Below are 22,407 nucleotides of genomic sequence, written 5' to 3'. Positions count from 1 at the left end.
AATCAGAGCAAAAATAAAAGCATTTCTGAATATTGTGCTGAATTGTGCAAATTATCAGAACATTGTCAATTTGGAGCTGGTCTATCAGACGCATTGAAGGATAGGTTGGTGTGTGGCATGCACTGTGAAACCACACAGAAGAAGCTCCTGTGTGAAAAAGACCTTACATTCGAGGAAGCGCTAAACATCTCAATATCATTAGAAACAGCCGCATGAGGTGCTTCAGAGATACAACAAAAATCTCTGGAATATGCTACTAATAAAATGTCACTACGCACAAAATGAAAGAAAGAAATGTTACCGTTGTGGGAACAGGTCACACGACTCCGATGGTTGTTGGTTTAAAGATAAAGAATGCCGAAACTGTGGCAAACAAGGCCACAATGGCAGTATGCAAAGCTAGTCAACAGCAGGAAAAGGGCAAAATACAGAGAAACAAAAAACTCCAGGAAGGAAAATATAACAATGTACACAAAATGAAAGAAAGCAATTCTGATGAAAATGACTCAGACACAAGTGAATTGTCTTGACTGCCACATCACAGCGTGAAAGACATATGATCGAAGAGTAATATGGATCACTCCACAAGTGGCAGGCATGAGACTGATAATGAAGTTGGACAGAGGCTCAGCCTTAACAGTGATCTCTGTACGCGACTGCAAACAACTGTTTTCGCACATACCTCTGAAACGAACTAAACTACTGCTGAAGACTTACACAGGACAGAAAGTGCATCCTGAAGGCAAAATTAAAGTGACAGTGACCCACGGAGGTAAAACATAGCAGCTGAACCTCTATGTACTGAAAAATGGAGGACCATCGTTGCTGGGACATGAATGGCTCAGAAAATCCAGTTGGATTGGCACACTATCAAGGCACCAGATGTGTCAGCAAAGGAGGGCAGCAAGGCTACATCTAAGAGACTGTCGCAAATACTTGCTGACTCTGAGGAAGTGTTCATGAAAGGAATAGGAACACTTTGGGGCATGAAAGCAAAGATTGAGATTGAGGAAAATGCTTATCCAAAATTTCACAAAGCCAGGCCAGTGCCATATGCAATCTGCCCTACAGTAGAGGCAGAGCTGAAAAATCTGGAGCAGACTGGGGTCCTGTCAAATTGTATTGGAGTGAATGGGCCACGCCTATTGTTCCAGTGATGAAGAAAACCTCCAGCACAAAACCAGAAAAACCAAGCAAGGTGCGCATATGTGGAGACTTTAAAGTGATTGTTAACCCAGCTTTCCGCACAGTACAGTATCCTCTACCCCGTATTGAGGACATTTTTGCTTCCCTGTCAGGAGGGGAACATTTCACAAAAATTGATTTGACCCAGGCTTAACTTCAAACGGAAATCAAGGAAGCATCCAAGAAATACCTGACAATAGATGCACACAAAGGACTTTACCAGTACAACAGGTTGGTGTTTGGAATAGCATCAGCTCTTGCAATCTGGCAAAGGACAATGGGTCAGGTCCTGCAGGGGATTCCAGGGACTCAGTGTTACCTGGATGACATCATCGTCACCGGCAAGGATGACGACGAACATCTTTCTAACCTAAAACAAGTGCTCACCAGGTTACGAGAATATGGGCTCAGAGTTAATCAACAGAAATGTGAGTTTTTCAAAAAGGAAATTTCATACTGTGGGCATGTGATCAACAAGGATGGCTTACACATGTCTCAAGACAAGATAGAAGTGGTGCTTTAAGGCACCACTACCTGAAAATGTGTCTCAGCTGAGAGCATATCTTGATCTAGTGAACTACTACCACAAGTTCTTGCCTAACCTATCCACAGTCCTACACCCACTAAATGTACTATTACAGGCAGGAACACAATGGAAGTGGACTGAGAACTGTGAGAACTTCAGATGGGGTGCTCGCGCACTTTGACCCCTCCTTATCTATCCGATTAGCTTGTGATGCCTTGCTCCATGGGATCAGAGCTGTGTGATCGCACGTTTCCAGATGGCTCAGAAAGACCAATAGCCTTTGCATCAAGAACACTAACTTCAGCTGAACGCAACTACGCATAGATTGACAGAGAGGCCCTAAGCCTTGTGTGGGGAGTCAAGAAATTCAGTCACTGCCTGTATGGCCAAAAGCTTACTCTGTTGTCTTGTGTCAAATCTTCAATTCCAGAAAAGGTATTCCAGTGATGACAGCACAAAGGCTACAGCAATGGTACCTGTTTCTTGGGAGGTCACAGGTACGACATCGAACACAACGGGACCAAGCAACATGGCAACGCAGATGGTTTGTCACATTTACCACTGCTGACTTCAGAGATAACTACACATATGGATTCATCAGAGGTCTTTCACACAACAATAGTTGGACAATTACCAGTAACAAACAGCCTCATTGAAAGGGAAACATGCAATGACCCTATGTTGTCAAAAGTGTATGACATCACGATAAAGGGATGGCCAGCACAGGGTAACACACTTCCCAGCGAGGAAGGAGCAGTTGTCAGTGTGTCAGGGAACACTAATGTGTGGCTCACGAGTTGTGATTCCTCCTAAGCTACATACCAGAGTGCTGGAGAAACTGCACAAGGAGCACCTGGGTACCATGAAGATGAAAGGTCTTGCCCGTGCCTCTGTGTGGTGGCCAGCAATCGGTAAACAAATTGAGGACGTGACCAAGAACTGCTCTGGATGTCAAAAGATCCAGAGCACACCACCACAAACCCCTCTCCATCTGTGGGAGTGGCCCTCATCACCAAGGCAGTGAATGCACATCGACTTTGCTGGACCATTCATGGACTCTATCTTTTTAACCGCTGTTTATGCACATTCCAAATGGCCAGAGGTCATCAAAATGAAGACAATGACATCGGAAAAGACCATTACAGTGCTGAGGACCATGTTCGCCAGAAATCGCATACTAGAGCAAATCTGCAGAGACAATGGACGACAATTTGTCTCTGAAGAATTCCAAAGTTTTGTGAAGAACAATAGAATCAAGCACTTTACATCGGCTCCTTACCATCCATCCACAAATGGCTTGGCAGAAAGATTTGTACAGACATTCAAGGAAGCCCTTAAGGCAAGGGACAGCGAAAATCGATCACTACAACACAAGATAGACAGCTTCCTCCTTGCCTATCGTAATGCAGTACACGCAACCACTAATCAGACTCCAGCGGTGATGTTTCGGAACAGGAACCTGAGGTCCCGCATGGATCTTCTTAAACCAAATGTACGGCATGATGTGGAGAACAGACAGTTCAAACACTTGAATGTTAAGTCAACATGAAGCTTCAATGTGGGACGGTCAGTTCTTGCACGGGATTATCGGACTGAAAAGTGGCAGCTGGGTATAATTTCCGCCATAGATGGGCCACTGATGTATAGAGTACAGGTGGGAGAGTGTATGGAGACGTCATGTGGATCAAATCCAGGATACTCAGGTGAGAAACTCAACAACACCTTTCCCGGACTCCCATGACATAGAAGCACATCATGTGGATCAAATCCTGAATGCTCAGGTGGAAAACACGACAACATCTTGCCCTGACTCCCCGGACATAGAAACAAACACTCCTGATGTGACCACATCAGCCTCGCCCACAAATAAGCCTGTTGTCAGTGCTGAGGACCCACCTGATGCACCTGTGGAGACTAATTCCCCAAATCAGACGTTGCAGGGCAGCCGTTACCCAGAGAGGCAGAGAAAACCCCCCCACAGAGATTTCAGTTATAATAATTATTATTATTACATTACTTTGTTATAATTTCATATTATTAAGTTACTAGTTAAACAGTTGGTGGGCGTTTGTATATTAAGGGTACACAAACAGCAGGAGGAGAGAGAGCAGCGCGCTGCGCGTGCACAGCCCTCCGGTGAAAAATGATATTGTATCCGTTAAATAGGGGCCGTGGACAATTCTGATTTGATGGAGACAGACATGAAAGCACAGAGGAACATCTGGAGAAATTTCTGAAACGCCAGTTCGCTGCTGTTGTTACTGTGTGATCAGGAATCTTTCGGCCTCAAAATCCCCGGCTTTGCCTGCTGTTGGCGACCGAGATGGAGGTTGAATCGTTCGGATAGAGATGGCGCTCAGTACTCGGTGTCAGAGAGCTGATTGCAGGCTCGAAGTTTTCAGATGACTCAGAGTCAGACTGTGGTCGGGCATGGCAGGGACAGTTTTTCTTCCTTCTCCTGTCTGCGTGAGATGTGGGACATTTGAGAGACTTTGAACTTTTTACTGTGCTCATGGACTGTTCTTCATCTAGTTATGGTATTGTTGCACTGTTGTAACTATATGTTATAGTTATGTGGTTTTGTCAGTTTTTTCAGTCTTGGTCTGTCCTGTGTTTTGTGATACCACACCGGAGGAAATTTTGTATCATTTCTTAATGCATGCATTACTAAATGACAATAAAAGAGGACTGCGTGTCTTCATAATCTAATCTGACATACAGTATTTATTTAGCTTAACGCCCCAGTAAAAAAAAAGTAGAATAAAAGGAGTGTACCATATAGCCTACCGTATAATATGGGACTATTTTATATTGTAGTAACAGGTTATTGAGCATGCACTATTAGGCACATATTGATCTGTATATGTGTGTTCAGTTCGGGTTCCGTAAGTAAAATGCCCTGTTAACTTAGCTCCAGTCTCTAGCGTTTTTATTAATGATATTGTTGTGTATACGGCCACATACACAATACTGTTGTTCATTCTTAGGGCACTTCTCTGTTTTTGTAGATGTTTTGCAAAGAAAAGGCATTTCACGATGTACATTGTATACATTTCTCTGACATTAAATTAAACCTTTGAACCTTTGAACATGCCTCGACCTCATTCCCACTCAGTCCCGCATCCCCACGGCTTTACCATCATATTAGCCTGACCTTCGCTCACCTCTGTTGTTTGCGGTGACCGTTTACCACAATTTTCCAAATAAAAAGTGTTATTAATAGAGTATTTAGTCCAATTTCTTGCTTTGAAAACCACCTGTAAGCTGTTGCCCACATTCAGTAGCACCATCTTAAACAACTACAATGGTTTGGAACTCATATGCAAACCAGGCCAGATTAACCCAGATTATGCAACAAGAATAAAGCTGAAGGATGCTATTGCTTAGAGTTTTAATGATGGAAATCTGACAGTAACTTCGAGTTTGCACAAGCGCAGACTTCTGAAAACCCCTGGCTACCATTCCCCATTCGTTGATGGGCACATCAAATTTCACGTCACATGCTGATGATAATAAACCTGATTCGGATTCTGATCACTGCAGACTTCATCACTGGAAACAGTGAATAACAATGAACTGAAAACACCACCACCACATTTTGACTATGTGGTTGGTCTAATGCTGCTCTATAATTTTAGATGCTCTAACTGAGTATTGCCCTCAGTGCTTCATGTTAAGATATGGCTTGTTGCTTCCACCTAGTGACCACAGAGAGCAGCACTACAGTGAGGGGATTCAGGTGAAGTTACAATGGTTAAAGAGGATCTGACTGTACATTTGTGAAACTAGGGTTTGAAAACAGCCCAGTCTGGACACAATATGGGCTTTAATAAGAAAGTGCCATTGGTTAATTTTATTCATCCATTCTTGAGCTGTTCCATTCGAAGGTAAGTGAGTTCTTAAATAATTATTATCTTCTGACCTCTATCTAATAACTGGAAGTTCCTTAACGAAATGAATGTGGGTTGTTCCGCTCCAGTTCCTGTAACTGGGAGTTCCAAACACACTCCGGTGTTCTTAAGTCAGTTGTTAGGAGGGCCAATGCCAAAAAAACATTACAGGTCGTTGTTCTGAACTTGGGTGACAGTATGCTGTAGAAACAATTTAATTCTACATGTACAATTATAAAAGCAGAACTTCCTAATAGTATTGGGATAAACCAGACAGTGAATATGGGCAGAGATGGTCAGTGAAAGCTGATGTAGGGTGGTACAGTGACACAGTTCATCAGATATGTTGCCTCATAGTGCCAGAGATCCAGGTTCAGTCCCAACCTTGTGTGCTGTCTGTGTGGAGTTTGCACATTCTTCCTATGATCACTTGGGTTTCCTCCCAAACGTGTGTAGGTAAACTGGACCCTGTCAGTCATCCATAATGTGAAGGTGAACAGTAGAATTTTGAAGGAGAACTTATGTTCTGCATGTTGTCGTTTGTACCTAAATGCCTGTGATGTAAATTTTACAGCATGTCTATGGCTCACCATACCTGTACTAATGACAATAAACCCGACTTGAGAATGTGGGGAGAACATAAATGAAAAAGCTTAAGAAAGTATTAATGTAAATCGGTAGTTGTTGGTTGAAGTGAACTTAGCTGACCTAAGGACATTTTCCTATGCAGTATCTCTCTATGATTCTATCTTAAAACTATTTATCTCACTGCAAGGAACACTGAAATGTTACACAATTGTGAGTAACTTGAAGCTCAGTTTATAGAAGGATACCAGTTATTTAATGGCATCTGTTATCATAATTACTCAAAAACTTCCTTATTCTAGAAAGCTATTTTTAATGTGTGGACTGTAATTCTGTCAAGTAAATATTTTGATTTGCTATACCTTTTCTTTAAAAGTTATTTAAAATAAAGTTACAGCATCTGCAGAATTACTTCTGTTAATGATACATCCGCTTCCAATAATACATGTTACAACCTTTTTCATGCATGTAGATGTTTTATAAAGTTAAGTAAAAATTTTACTTTTCATTGTCTCGTTTGGTATTTGAATTTTTCCAGTGTATTGGCTACTTAGCAGTAATCACAATCACAACTACTGCACAGCAGCAATCCCCTTGAGCTGACGAAGGGGAAGGAGAAATCTACTTCTGATTGCTGGATCTTTGTTGCTGGCTTTCTTTAAGGTCAGTAAGAGACTGCTGGAGCTCCTCACCTCTGAAATCAGCTCATTAATGAACAACTGCATTACTTCAGCAATTCAAAAAAGCTTAAACACAAGAGATTCTGCAGATGCAGAGCAGCCCACACAAAAGTTCTTTGTGCAGGGAGTAGGGGTTGATGATTGTGCTGCCTTCCTTGGTTTCATGGCTGCCCGGAAAAGAAGCATTTCAAGTTGTATACTTTGATAATAAATTAACTTTTGAAATTTGAACCTTTGAAGATACTGTAAGAACTCAGCAAATCAGGCAGCATCCATGGAGGCGAATGAACACTCAATGTTTCTGGCTGAGAAGGACCTGAAATGTTGACTTTTATTCCTCTCTATAGATGCTACCTGACCTGCTAAGTTACTCCAGCATTTTGTGTGCGTTGCTCACAAGCTTTTACTTTAGCTACCTCTATTTCCAGATGTTTGAAAAACTGAATTCTAATTCTAAAATGAGTGGGATTTGAACTAATCTCTGGATTATCAACCCAATTCTTTACCCTTCAGAGGAAAAATGTGACGTAAGCAGCACCATCAAAATTTAAAAGGATGAAATGATTTCCACTTACCAGGGTTCTGAGTTGGTGTAAACTCATAATGGGTTATGGTAGCTCTAATTTGACCGTCTATTGACCTTTGACCTGCTAGCGATGCTTCTTGAGATGGGCCCTTTATACTGCTCTGTGTTGCTTGAGTTTCCACAAACAGTGGTGTAAGAATTCTGCTACGTTGATACCAACTTGAATCGATGCTATAATCCTAAGAAACAGATTGCACAGCACTGAGTGAATTGCAATATCACCCTGCAAAATTAGATAAACATTAAATTTGAATGCCACTTAATATACAGTCCTAAATGTTCCTCCAAAGAAATTACTTTTTTTTACATTAAGGGTAGGAACTGTAAGAAGAAATATATAATATCCTTAAGCACCCACTGGTGCCAAATTATTCTATAAGCATGTAACAAAGAATTCCTACTGTATACGCAAGACAGTTTAGTCAAGTGAGAAGTGTTCTTGTTGAAACATTCAAAATATTTTCAGGCTGGATGTGGTACATGCAAAGTTGACATTTCCCCTGGCTGTGGTGTCTATAGCCAAGTGTCAAAGCCTCAGATTAAGGGGTCGGTCATTCAGGACTGCAATGAGGAGAATTTTCTTCTTCATCTTTGAAATACTCTACACAAAGAGAGTGTAGTGGCCCAGTGGTTGGGTAGATTGAAGACACAGATTGATAGATTTATATCAAAGGGTATTTCCCAAGATGGTGGGAATAACAAATCCTTATCAAGTTGGCCGGTTGTGACCAGTGAGTTATATATCCATGTTAACAATTTGGCTGAGTACAAGTTGCTGCCATTCCAAGTTTGGTAACGATACTGAACTACATGGTGAGTGCATAAGAGACATAAAGAAGTTTCAAGAAAAGTTTACAATTTTTCTTTGTAAATGCCCAATGGCTGGATGCCGGAAGAGTGATCGCCCTTACGACAGAGTCAAAGATGGCAAAATGAGTCAGGTAGTTCAAGACTGAGATGAGAGGAAATTTCTTTATTCAATGTGGTGAACTATTGGAACTCACAACCCGACTGGCTGTGGAACTTTAGTCATCACATTCTTTCAAATCAGGGATTGATAAATTTCTGAGCACTGAGTAAATCAAGGGACATGGAGATAATAGCAATGAGGTAGAAATTTAGCCATTATCTTGATGAATACTGTTCAGGCTCCAAGGCTCTAATGGCCCACTCCTTCTCTGTTCCTACATGTTTTAAAGTGTTAGTGCAGCAAAGTACTGCTGAGTCAGCTATGAATTTATTATACAGTAGAGAATGCATGAATGGCCACATGGCCAAATCCTCATTCTCATTCTGACATTCTTAAAGGAAAGCATTAACTAACTTTTAATAGCAGGAAACCTTAAAACTAAAAATTTGCTCCACTGAGTTCACGCCAAATGCAATTTACTCTAAATGAAATAAAAGAAAAAAAACAATAATTTTAACAGGCTTAGTTTCTGAAAATTTCCAAATGCCATCATAACAGGGTGCCGTGCATAATCCTGATTTGATGGAGACGGACGTGAGAGCACGGAGGAACAGCTGGTGAAACTTCTGAAATGCCTGCTTCGCTGCTGCTGCTACTGTGTGATCCAGAATCTCTGGAGGGGAAGGCCCCGAGTCCTCGGCTTTGCTTGTTGCTCGGCAGCCGGGGCAGGGTCAAAGCACTCGGTAGAGGATGGTGCTCGGAGAGGCTGTGTCGGAGGGGCTGGTTGGAGGCTCGAAGTTTTCGGACAAACTCAGAGTCCGCTGCGTTCAGGTGCTTCCGATGGTGCTACATCGGCAAGCTTGCCTCACTTGGAGGTTCATGGCAGGGAGAGTTTCTCCCTTCTGCTGCCTGCATGACATGATGAGGTTATCGGGACTTCTTTTTACCGTGCCCATGGTCTGCTCTTTATCAAATCATGGTATTGCTTTGCATTGTTGTAACTATATGTTATAATTATGTGGATTTGTAAGTTTTAGTCTTAGTTTGTCCTGTGTTTTTCTTGTGATATCATTCTGGAGGAACATTGTATCATTTTTTAATGCATGCATTTCTAAATGACAATAAACGAGGACTGAGTGTCCTCATAATCTAATCTAATAGAATGATCAAAAATACACGAATAATAAATACAGTTTTGGCTGCAATCATAAATACTTCTGAATTTCTATATTAGGAGCCTGCAAAACATATCTGTTCATTGAAATTATGCATTTTTTGTAATACTTACCCATTTACCATCTTCCAGAAATTAAATTAATTATATAAGCAAAATCAAGATTAACAATGACAACAAAGTTCTTGTATTTACCTGAAACTTGCATTCAGATAGTGGATATTCAAACATCTCTCGGGAGTAATCGGGACTGCGGCTTGTCATTTCAAGAAGAACATTGGTAGCTATACTAAGGAACTCGGTCTCTATTTTGCAGCAGTACAATGATCCAAGAATGGCCATCATTCTTTCAAAGGTGGCTACTGGAATTCTACTTTCATGACTCCAGAAGTTTCTGACATACAACCTGAAAACAAATGAAAATCTTTCAAATCTACATTTCAAAAAGTAAACAATGCTGAGAACTACAGATGAATATTAACGATGTTTTATTCTGGTAACTGAATTAGTTACATACTGTAGAGCAGGATTTTCGTCAGTCAGTCCCTGAAGTAATGTATCTGTTGCAGTCATGTATATTTCTTTTGAGTCAGGATTAGATTGACTCTCTGGATCCCTGCAGAGGGGGAAGGAGATTTATATATTTAATCAGTTCATTAAATTGTTTATTTTTTGGCTGTACAACAACAAAATTATAGTATTGTGCAAAAGTTTTAGACACATATATATAGCTAGGATGCCAAAGACTTCTGCACAATACTCTATTTGTCAATGTGAGCAGACAGCAACTCTGTAAATCTGGCGGGAGCAAAGGATGTTGGGAATAGCGAGGGTGGAGTGCCGCAAGAGGGGTGTGAGACAGGTCTCAGAAAAGGAGTGCTAGGAGCGGGAGGTGCCTGGGGTGCAGACGCACCCAGCCCTGCGATACCAGGCAAGGTAATTTGATTCCAAACAATTGGTTTATTAATCACTACAGAATGTATCTCTGGTGCTTCCCACTCCCTCTCCTCTCTCTTCCCCTGTTCCCAACCATGATTCCCTTCTCCCTGCCCTCTTCCCATTTTCATTCCAGGATAGAGACCATATCAGAATCAGGTTTATCATCACTCACGTCTCATGAAATTTACTTTTTTGTGGCAGCAGTACAGTGCAATACATTAAGTTACTATATATATGTGCCTAAGACTTTTGCACAGCACTGTACATAGGTAGGATGGCGGACAGGATAGATGGAGGAGTGAGCTTCCTCAGTTAGTAATTTTAAACATGCATATTTTGAATTGTTCTACTTCTGCCTTAAGTTCAGTTTTGCAATCATGTCTGATTTTAAAATATTTTATATTTGAATAGATTTATTAGCTGGTCCTTACATTAGCTAGCAAGCTTACATTAGCTGGTTCTACAGTGCTAAAATTCAGACGTTATGGCAGCTTCCATTCAAACCTGGCCATAAATAGTCCTAGTGGAACATAAGCTGAGAGCAGAAGAGGTTACCGGTGAGACAGTGTTGGCAACTTGCAGCCTTTTGCTGTTCATTGCAAACAGACTAATGAATCAGGAATCGGCTTGATTTAATTTGTAATACATTTTGTAGAAAAGTCACTGAGACAGCTTTGCACATGATATCTGTGCTGTAACTGGTGTTTAACAAACCCTGCATCAGTCCTGAATCAGAGCAGCTACCTGAGATTTCAACCATCCCTTTGCCTCCATAGATCATGGGTCCCCAACCTTTTTTGCACTGCGGACCGGTTTAATATTGACAATATTCTTGGGGAACCGGCCAACCCGGTGGGGGGGGAGGGGGGGGCGTAGGGTTGCCTACGGACAACAGTAGCAGTCAAATATATTGGGTTTACCCTGAGAAAGACTACAATGACCATGAAGCCTTGCGCGGGCACCAGTGCGCATACGTCAATTGCGCAGGCGTGTACGTGCCGGTTTTTTTCTACAAATTGTTTTTGGCGATTCTGTACGGTGGGGGGGATGTCAATTACAACTGGAATATAGGTGATAAGTGGCTAATACACTCAATTTCATTTCTAAAAGGGTTTACCTAATGAATTTAATATTAAACACACAGCGCATATTTTCCTCACATGAATATAGTGGCAAGTCAATTATCAGGGGAGGACGGGGAGCTTGAAGTAAGTGTTGAACGAACTTTCAGTAGAAGTGGCAGAGGCAGGTTCGGTATTATCATTTGAAGAAAAATTGGATAGCTATATGGACAGGAAAGGAATGGAGGGTTATGGGCTGAGTGCAGGTCGGTGTGACTAGGTGAGAGTAACGTTTGGCACGAACTAGAAGGGCTGAGATCGCCTGTTTCCGTGCTGTAATTGTTATATGGTTATATAAGTCAATAGCATCATAACATTTTAAGTAACGTTTGGATATTAAACACACAGCATATATTTTCCCCGTATGAACATATAAAATCATTGCAACACACCAATATCACTGAATCAGTGGGAGCCCTGGGCTTGTTTTCCTGCATCAAAACTGTGCCATTGAGGGGTGATGGGAGACAGTGATACTCGAAGGGGGGTCCTTATGTCCAGTCTATTCCACAATTTAGTTTTCGTTGCATTCATTGCAGAGATAGGTTGAAAATGGAAGCAACGTTTTCAGTGCTTTCGTGGCTATCTCAGGATATTCAGCCTTGACTTTGATCCAGAATGCCGGCAGAGATGTTATGTCAAACATACTTTTCAGCCCGCCGTCATTTGCAAGCTCGAGGAGTTGATCTTCTTCTTTCCATGGATGACGTGCGGGTCATGACCTCACGTGCATTCAAGCTCAACAGTGCGTGACAGGGAATGAGGAAAGGTGCAGCTGACTTATATCGCCAAATCGTATCGTTTCCTCGCGGCCCGGTAGCATACACTCTGCAGCCTGGTGGTTGCGGACCGCTGCCATAGGTGATGCCTGTCCTGCTGAGTTCCTCCAGAATTTTGTTTATTTTCAGATTTCAGCATCTGCACTCTGTTGTGTCTCCAAGGACGGCAACGTTACTTGCCGAAAGGAACTACAGCGATCCAGCTCAGTATTTCTGACAGTCCTGGAGTTTTAATGATTATCAATTTATTCCAGATGTGCATAACCATCCAAATTAAAATTCACCAACTGATTATGAATTTTGGATGATCTGGCCATTAACAAAACTAATACAGTATATTACTAACCACTGCTTATAGATGCTCAAATGAGAAACATCTTCTAAGCAATGATCTCAATCTTTCCAAATATCCCCCACCACCCTCACTCAGTCCAATAATTTGAACTCTTAAATTTTATTATGTTTTTCTTCCTCCTGATAAAAGGATCTTTACATTATAATTCTCCACTCTAGATTTGCTACTGATACAAATTAATACTTGTTTACAAATCTAAAAAAAATGACTATTAGGTACGGTTGTGATATCAAATTGTATTTAAAATATTTTAATGCACTATTTTGTAGACGTATGTATTCAGTAAACAGAATAAAATGTACTGTTCCTCCATTTCATGATCTTGGGAAGCTTCTGTTAAAAAGATCTATTATTACAAAATCCAATGCGTAAAAACGATAAAAGAAAACCATGTTAGATGTTAGCAAATAAGTTCCATAGAATACTTACTTCAATCATGTTTCAATTATGTAGCCCTTAATGACGAACCATTATTGTCAAGGTGGATTACCCAGATTTAATTATCCAGATTTATTTATTTATCATTTCCATACCTGTAATTATCATGTATCCACATCAGAGTATCGTACATTCTCTCTCGGCAAATAGGAGATGGATGGGAAATGAAAAATGTCACTGAGCTGACCAATTCTTTCAGTTCCATTGGCTTTAGTTTGGCAATAATCTTATGCAAAATGTCCAAACAAACTTTCTGCCTTTCTTCATCCCTTAAAACAAGAGATGATTAAAGTTTAATTTACAAATGGCTAAAATTCTTTATGAAGTGAACTAAATGAGCAGATTATTCAGCAATTAAATTATGCCAGACCCATATGTCATGAACCGATGCCCACAAATGATAATTGAGTAACCGTTATACCTGAACACCCTGGATAATTTCCAAGCTCTTCTCTTCCTTCAGAAGTATAGTGGTCTCATCATGTCCACGATGAGATGAGCAATGACAGGACAGACAGAAGAACAAATCTAGGATCATGTAGATATTCTCAATGACTCCTTTTCATTAAGGCTTGTGCATTTCCCACTCAGCCATCAAGGCATCATGGTGGCATGTTGCAAATATTGCCCTTATGGCCACCATAAATCAAAAATTTAGTATTCAAAGAATATATCAGATAATAGCAGAAGGAACTATTTTTACTTGTAAAGTTACTGAATCACTTCACATCATTTCTTTAAATATTAACCATTAACACCTGCACAATTTGGTATTTTATGAAAAAAACTGCAACTAATTTTAAGATAAAATTTCAATGTTTTATTTGGTTAGGGTTTACTTGCAGTTATGAGAGTGCATTTTGTATTCAGTATGCCGCCACTAACCAGTTTTAAGAATTCAGTGACATCACAGGTTAGCACAAAGTTCCAAAACAGTAAAAAGTTCTGGTTTTCAAGATATCAGAGTCAGCAGCATTAACTAAAGAGAGCTTATCGTCACTATTTCATGTTGAAAACAATGTACTAGCTATGCTCGTTGTAAATGTTTAAAACTGACTTAAGCCTTTATTAGGCATCCATACAAATTCTAAAGCCATTTTTAAACATACACAGAAAATTTTACAGGAGAGCGTTTCTGCAGCAAATGTACCATGTTCATCACACAGGTGACCGAGTCACTTAATGTGAAGTGGCACAGTGAGATAATGAACTGCTGTTCTTAGTGCTGATTCTGCAGATGCACCGAGAAACACACTGTACAGGTTAACCATCCAGGAGAAAACTGACACAAAGGCATCAAATCAAGACAGAGGAGTAAAAATTCTCATGTCAAATATAAGAAGAAAAAATTGAAATAAGTTTTCAAAACAGCTTACTAAACAGGAGATTTTAATGAGGCTTAAAAGAATGTAGTGCATCAGCTCACCGATGACCCAGAATCTCTGCAAAATGCTTGCTCTTCAGCTGTAAGTAAGCATCAGGTATTTCTTCTGCTCGATACATCACCACTTCCAGGCAATGCGTTTTCAGTACACCATACAACTTGGGTAACAGGAAAAATACTTCATTCATAAACCTTGAATGCAAAGTCATACCAAACACTTAAGAACCTCAGGCATTAGAAGAAAGTCTTTCAAAAACAATCTGGTCAAAAATCAGACAGACGATCATAGAGGTTTACTAAATATAGCTTATCACACCATGACTGCCAGTGTTTGCAAAAGTACACCACTGAAAAGAAATTATTTTGAGAATAATGCCCTCACTGTTTCTTGACACCTGAAAACTTGTTTGTTTCTAACTTCACCTATTTTTGTTTATGGAATCCGAGACTGTTTCTCTCTCCATCAGTGCAGTTTGATCTGCGGATTCTGCTCTGGTTCTCCCTAAATTGCTGCTTTAAGTAGGATGCTCTGATATTGTAGTTTATCCACAACATGGTGATAAAGCGGAGATATTAAAACTACTTTAACAAACCTTATAATGAAATAAAAGAAAAAATGTTGGGAATATTACATAGATCAGAGACACCTGAAGGTTTCAGGTGCTAGTTCTATATTCAGAACGGAATATGTAATGACAGCCGCTGTACAGTCTTGTACACCTTCCATTTTCAGGGACATAATATGTGCAATCTTCCAATATGTGCAAACATAAAGAACCTAAAAACTCCATGCACCTGTCACATTCATTAATCCACACCATTGTAGTGAAATTGATATATCCTCATTAATGAAAACTGGGAAGAAATCCATCAAAATGCTTCATGCCTGGATAAATTAGCCGTTAGCCAGCCCGCATCACTCTGGAGTCAGATATTACTTCGTAATCAATCTGAATGATACAATTTACAGTTAAATCAAACTGTCAGCAATTGGTTTGCCCTGCTGGATCTTCTAAACTCGAAAAGTAGGGATCGCACCAATATTTGCCTGCCATACAATTTTAAACATTACCTGTCAGCAAATGGAGGGAAATGCTTCACAATCTTACTCAAGCACACAATAAACTTGTCCTCCTTTGTGTGATAAAGTTGCTGCAATGCCTTAGCAATTGTATCATGAATGGGAATATCAATTTTCTGGAAAACAAAAACATGGCACTTATTTGCTGAATACTGTACTCCAACAACATTTTGAATTAACAGGCACTCAACGTGATAACTGTACTTTCACAGTATCGTAATAAATAGCATGAAAAGGACATAAGACTGCTAAGAAAGAAAATTTACTTGAAGCAGGAGAGCGAGAGAGACGCTGACTCTCTCCATAGATGTTGCCTGACTGGTTGAGTTCCTCCAGCCATTTTGTGTGTTGAGAGACAGACAGAACTACTTCTGCAACTTGTAGTTTCAAACAAATACATGCATATCAGGCTTTTGCAGAGGATTTCATCCACTCAAGAAAATAAAAAAACAGATTTACAAACTACACTTATGTTACCTCCATTACTACAAACAAATGCACAATATCTAATTGTTACATACATACATTGCACTCTTTCCTATGCACTGCAGTAAGTGAACGGCTGTTTCTGCACCAGGTATAATCCGGCACAGACTGAATGGGTAACCTCTCGAAAGGGCTGGGAAACTACTTCAAGTTTACATTCTGCTACAATCTCCGGGAGAAATCTGACATGGGAGCAGAGTCAGAAAATCACTACTGAAGATCTGCTGTATGTTCAGGATTTTCACATACACACAGGCATCACTGACTTGGTGCTGTGTGTACATCGAACTGCTGTTTCTTTACCCGCAGCAAGTCCAGCCTGTTATTTTCCTCACTTCTGTAAAATAGCAATGAACTAGGATTTAGGCATTTTGTTGAGAAAGAATAATGAATATTTAACACTGAATCTGTGTGTGCTAAAAGCATGTGCTAGGTATAAATAGGTCACACTAATTTCTCAAGTGACTTTTAGAGTGGCATTTATCACCAAGAGACAGGTGGAAACGTAAGTAGAAAATACCTTCAATCATATGCACAATAGAAAAAGTAATGATATAAGAGAGTATGAGTCACTGTCCCCCAAGGAACAATGTTGATAAAAGTATTAAAGTAGATGAACTCCTTAAAAGGGGAAGCAAAAACACAACAGATACTGCATATCTAATGAAATGTCAGAACAATTTATTTTACACACTACTCTGCTGAATTTCCAGCTTATCTGTTTTCAATGCAAGAGTCATGTTTAACAATGATTACATTACACTGACCAGATCCACATCTAGGGTTCCCATCACGTCCTACCTAGCAAATATACATTCATGGTCAAATCATAAATATGAGAAATTCTGTAGGCACTGGAAATCCAAAGCAACACACACAAAATACTGGAGGAACTCAGCAGGTCGGTCAACTTTTTGGGGTGAGACCCTTCTTCAGGACTAGAAAGGAAAGAATAAAAAGGTGGTAGGTGAAACCAGGTGGGTAGGAAAAGTAAAGGGCTGGAGAGAAAGGAATCTGATAGGAGAGGAGAGTGGACCATAGGAGAAAGGGAAGGAGGGAACCCAGGGGAGGTGACAGGCAGGTGAGAAAAGAGACCAGAAAGAGAAATCGATATTCATGCCATCTTTATGCTCTAATACATATTCATCAAAATGAAGACATTGTATTCATTATTTTAAGTAAAGGTGCTTACTTTGTCTGCTGAGTACTGAAGGACAAGGCCAAGGACCTCAGCCGCTGCGGCATACACCTCTTTGTATCTCGTGAAGGAAATGTTTTGCACTAGTCTCTGGAAATATCTGACAGAAGGCAAATGTATAGTTCAACAACCCAGCTATAATATCCCTTAAGACAATGAAATGCTATCTGTGACAATCAACACAGAGTGAGGAAATATATACATCATCAAAATTAATTATCTTGCATTTACTAGACTATGCCCACCAAAATATCAACATTCACTTTTGAAGTAGTAACCAAGTGTCTTTATGGAACACTTCTGGCAGATGATCTTACTCTGCACAATTAAAATATGCCCACAGCCAAAGCCAAGTGGCACAGAATAGATAACTGTTTCCATTCTGTGGTAAAGAACAAAACTATTGAACATCATTTAGAGGTAAATGTAACCTAATGGACCATGAAGGATATTAATTCTATCAAGACTAATTTTAGATATGGTCTTGTTTCTAGCAAAAAGGTTAGGCAACATTAGCTTTGTGACTTCTTGTAAATACCCCAAGGGAATTACCATGGAGAGACTGACATATAGGATAGGAAAACAAAACAGTAATGGTTCTGGGATTGACTTGTTAAGATCCTGGAAAGACAAGGAAGAAAGTGTAGTAATAGAAAGGGCTAATATTAAATGCCTCCTCACTTTGAATGCCCAAGTCCTGCAATGCAAGAAAATGGAATTTACAAGCTTCTCATCAAACCCTCAATCTATCCCCACATTGCAACAAAATTTGGAAATTCTGAAATATTGCTCCACTGAAAGCATTCTTGTTCCAATAGATAGGAGGCTGCTTTGTTAGGACCCATTCTAAATGATATGCAAACACGTAAATTCTGAGCAAAATTCAAGAGGGTGTTTCCAACAAATCAAAAGCTTAGAATTAAAGTTGTGGATTTCAGAAGTCAAACATGATCCCCCTGCAGTTCTGCTAGATGGTTAATCAACCTCAGAAACACAATCGTGTTACAACCTTTGATTAAGGGATATTTCAAGATCAAAATAACTGTCATCTAACTAAATATATAACTTATTAAATATAAACTATACTGTATATAACAAACTTCTAAATCTTCTAGTAATAGTCTGATCTAAAGAACGTGGTATCAGAAGTAGCAGTACAAACACATCCAATTGGTAGTTTATATCCTACTTGGACAGTTCGAAAATGACTGGACATTCAGAGTGGATAGTTTGTGCAATCTGAATATGTGTTGCAGTAAAATTTGCACTTTCTCCAGATTATCTCTTTACACATATATATTTATTATGCACACAAAGTCTAGGATGAAGCATGGTTTCTTTACTGCAACATGTATTGCGTGACATTATGTTCTTACAGAAGCTTGATTGTTTGCTACTTTAATGAACTACATTTCAGTTTACCTTTCAATGTCAATTTCACATTTTGGATCATGTGGGGGTAAATTATTGGCAAGAACAATGCCGAGCAACTGGATGCCAACAGAGTTGTCTTTGCAATTCGGATCCCTTCCAGCAAATCGATCAAAGATCAAGCTGCACAATATATATCGACAATTTAAAATGTTATAAGATAAAATATACATCAGCAAACATTTTATATGCATGTCAATGAATGTTATGTGCCAAAATATTGCACTTTAACTTAAGTACCTCAGATTAACAAAACTTTTAATTTTTCTAACACATTTGTTCCTGTACAGGACATCCCTGGGTAACAAAGGGTTCTGTTATTAATTTTCCCCCTAAGTAGATAACTTTGCTTTTACTTAATATCTCTGTCTTTTATTTTCACATTTGCACTTTATCCCATACTTTCCATTGATTGCATGAAAAATATCTATAAATAAGTGCTATTATTATTATAAGTTAGAAAATACATTATGGTAAACATACCTACACAGTATGTCAAATGAAAGATAGCAATACTGCTTAAGACTTACAAGAGCAAACTATTATTACATGTGGAGGGAAAGGAAACTAGTTCTGCCATTCATTATCACGAGAAACATTATACAAACGTACATGTTTATTTATTCATTGAGAAAAATGATTCAATATTACATGTATTTGTTGGAAAAAGCATGTGAACCTCTAGGTTAAGACTTCTACACAAGCTATTTCGAATCATGCATTCCAATAAGATATAGGAGCAGAATTAGGCCATTTTGCCCATCGAGTCTGCTCCACCATTTAATCATGGTTGATCCATTTTTTCTCCTCCTCAACCCCATTTCCTGGCCTTCTCCTCGTAATCTTTGATGCCACGTCCAATCAAGAATCTATCAATCTCTGCCTTAAATACACCCAGTGACCTGGCCTCCACAGCTGCAGATGGCAGCAAATTCCACAAATTCAGCACTCCCTGGCTGAAGAAATTTCTCCCCATCTGTGTTTTGAATGGGATGAGATTGGAGGTGTGGGGTGTAGAGGTGCCCTGCCCTATAAGACACACAAGGTTACTGACAAAGCCTGCTCCTCTCAAGAAAGATCTGCACCATGCCTCGATCAAAACAACTTTCAGTGGACCTTAGAAGAAGAATTGTAAAGATGCATGAAGATGGAAAAGACTACAAGAGCATTTCTAAAGACCTGAGTGTTCATCAGTCTACAGTAAGAGAAACTGTCTACAAATGGAGGAAACTTAGTACTGTTGCTACTTTCCAGAGGAGTAGGCATCCTGCAAAGGTCACACCAACAGCACAATGGGCAATGCTGAAGGAGGTGAAAAAGAACCCAAGGGCAACAGCAAAAGACCTGCAGAAACTTGCTACAGTGTCTTTCCACGTGTCCACTATCCGAAAAACACTGAACAAGAATGGTGTTCATGGAAGGACACCACAGAGGAAACCACTGCTCTCAAAAAAAAACATTGCTGCATATCTCAAGTTTGCAAAGGACCACCTAAATGTTCAACAACACTACAGGGACAATGTTCTGTGGACAGATGAGACAAAAGTTGAACTTTTTGACATAAATGCACATTGCTGTGTTTGAGGAAAAAGGCCACTGGACACCAACACCAAAACCTCATCTCAACTGTGAAGCAGGATGGAAGGTGTATCATGGTCTGGGCTGCTTTGCTGCCTCAGGGCCTAGACAGCTTGCAATCGTTGTGGGAACAATTAATCCAAAATTGTATCAGGGCATTTTACAGGAGAATGTCAGAATAGCAGTCCGTCACCTGAAGCTTGATAGAAGTTGGATAATGCAACAAGGCAATGATCCGAAAGATCAGAGTAAATCACAACAGAATAGTTTAAAAAAAAAAGATTGTATTTTCCAATGGCCGAGTCAAAGTCCTGACCTTAATCCTATAGAAATGTTGTGGAAGGACCTGAAGCTAGCAGATTATGTAAGGAAACTTACCAACATTCCAGAGTTGATGCAGTTTTGTAAGGAGGAATGCCTAATATTCCTCCATGTTGATGTGCACAAGTGATCAACAGTTCCTGGAAACATTTGGAACTTTTACCAACAAATAAATGTAATATTGGATCATTTTCACAATAAACAAATGAAGAAATATAATGTTTTTAGTGATATTTATTTATTTGGGTTCTCTTTATCTTGCTTTAGGACTTATATGCAGACCTGATCACATTTCAGGTCATATTTATGCAGAAATAAAGAAAATTCTACAGGGTTCATAACCTTTCTCCCACCACTGCATATCAGACATTCTGATTTAATAACATTATGGAAGCTCATTCATATGTACAACTATCCATCTGCCACAAGCACGACTTCCGGGTGGCCAAACAGTTTACTTCCTATTTCCATTCCCATTGCTCCTCCAACCTGAGAGTGGCCTCCTCCTGTGCCAAGATAAAATCATCCTCAGGGTGGAGGAGCAACATCTTAAATTTCATCTGGGTAGCCTCCAACCTGATGGCGTGAATATCGATTTCCTCTTCTGGTAAAAAAAAATTCCTCCCCCTCCCTTCTTCCTCTATCCCCCTCTCTGACCTTTTATCTCTTCTCACTCGCCTATTACTTCTCCCTGGGTCCCCTCCTCCTATGGTTCACTCTCCTCTCGTCAGATTAATTGTTCTCCAACCCTTGACCTTTCCCACCCACCTGGCTTCACCAATCACCTTCCAGTTAGCCTCTTTCCCTTCCCCTCCCCCCACCTTTTTATTCTGGCATTTTCCCTCTTCTTTCTCAGTCCTGATGGAGGGTCTCAGCCTGAAATGTCGATTGTTTACTCTTTTCCCTAGATGCTGCCTGGCCTGCTGAGTTCCTCTTGTATTTTGTGTGTATTAATTGGATTTTCTTTTGTTTGTGATCATATTTTCTAATTTTCAGAAGCTTGTCATTGCCTATAATGCAATGATAACATCTTAAGATTGCAAGAGGCATAATACGAATATAAGTTTTTTTCTAGTATTAAGCTGTTGGTTCAAATATCTATCCCAAATTCTGGCTGAAACATTTCTAGAATAAATTCTACCTCTGCTTCATTATTCCCTATGGCCTGTGAGTTGGAAGGGATTAAATCAACACACACAAAATGCTGGTGGAACGCAGCAGGTCAGACAGCATCCATAGGAAGAAGCACAGTTGACATTTTGGGCCCAGACCCTTCATCAGGACTAACTGAAAGAAGAGATAGTAAAAGATTTGAGAGGGGGAGGGGGAGATCTGAAATGATAGGAGAAGACAGGAGGGGGAAGGATAGAGCTAAGAGCTGGAAAGTTGATTGGCAAAAGGAATACAAGGCTGGAGAAGGGAGAGGATCATCAGATGGGAGGCTTAGGGAGAAAGAAAGGGGGTGGAGAGTGCCAGAGGAAGATGGAGAGCAGGCAAGGAGTAATTGTGAGAGGAACAGAGAGAGAAAAAAGGGGAGGGGGGGGGGAGGAAAAATTAATAAATAAATAAGGGATGGGGTAAGAACAGGAGGAGGGGCATTAACCTAAGTTAGAAAAGTCAATGTTCATGCCATCAGGTGGGATGCTACCCAGACGGAATATAAGGTATTGATTTCTCTAACTTCCGTTAATGCCCCTCCTCCTGTTCTTCCCCCCCACCCCTTATTTATTTACTTACTTACTGATTTTTCCCCTTTTTTC

General features: G+C 40.0%; 1 protein-coding gene across 3 annotated transcripts in view; it reads right to left on the bottom strand.

Moving 5' to 3' along the window:
* prkdc (protein kinase, DNA-activated, catalytic subunit) overlaps nt 1-22,407 on the bottom strand; it is a 284,436-nt gene that overhangs the window by 101,158 nt on the left and 160,871 nt on the right. For all 3 annotated transcript variants that reach the window (XM_072255124.1, XM_072255135.1, XM_072255144.1), the window contains 8 exons: nt 18,740-18,871; nt 17,312-17,417; nt 15,625-15,749; nt 14,595-14,744; nt 13,264-13,437; nt 10,054-10,152; nt 9,732-9,942; nt 7,442-7,631 (listed from right to left, as the gene is read on the bottom strand). In XM_072255124.1, coding sequence (XP_072111225.1) covers nt 7,442-7,631; nt 9,732-9,942; nt 10,054-10,152; nt 13,264-13,437; nt 14,595-14,744; nt 15,625-15,749; nt 17,312-17,417; nt 18,740-18,871 — 1,187 coding nt within the window. The remainder of the gene's footprint in view (nt 1-7,441; nt 7,632-9,731; nt 9,943-10,053; nt 10,153-13,263; nt 13,438-14,594; nt 14,745-15,624; nt 15,750-17,311; nt 17,418-18,739; nt 18,872-22,407) is intronic.

The sequence above is a fragment of the Mobula birostris genome, chromosome 1 (genome assembly GCF_030028105.1).
Source record: "Mobula birostris isolate sMobBir1 chromosome 1, sMobBir1.hap1, whole genome shotgun sequence".
Classification (NCBI taxonomy): domain Eukaryota; kingdom Metazoa; phylum Chordata; class Chondrichthyes; order Myliobatiformes; family Myliobatidae; genus Mobula; species Mobula birostris.
Note: the sequence above shows the minus strand (reverse complement) of the source record. Positions and strands in the feature narration are given on the sequence as shown.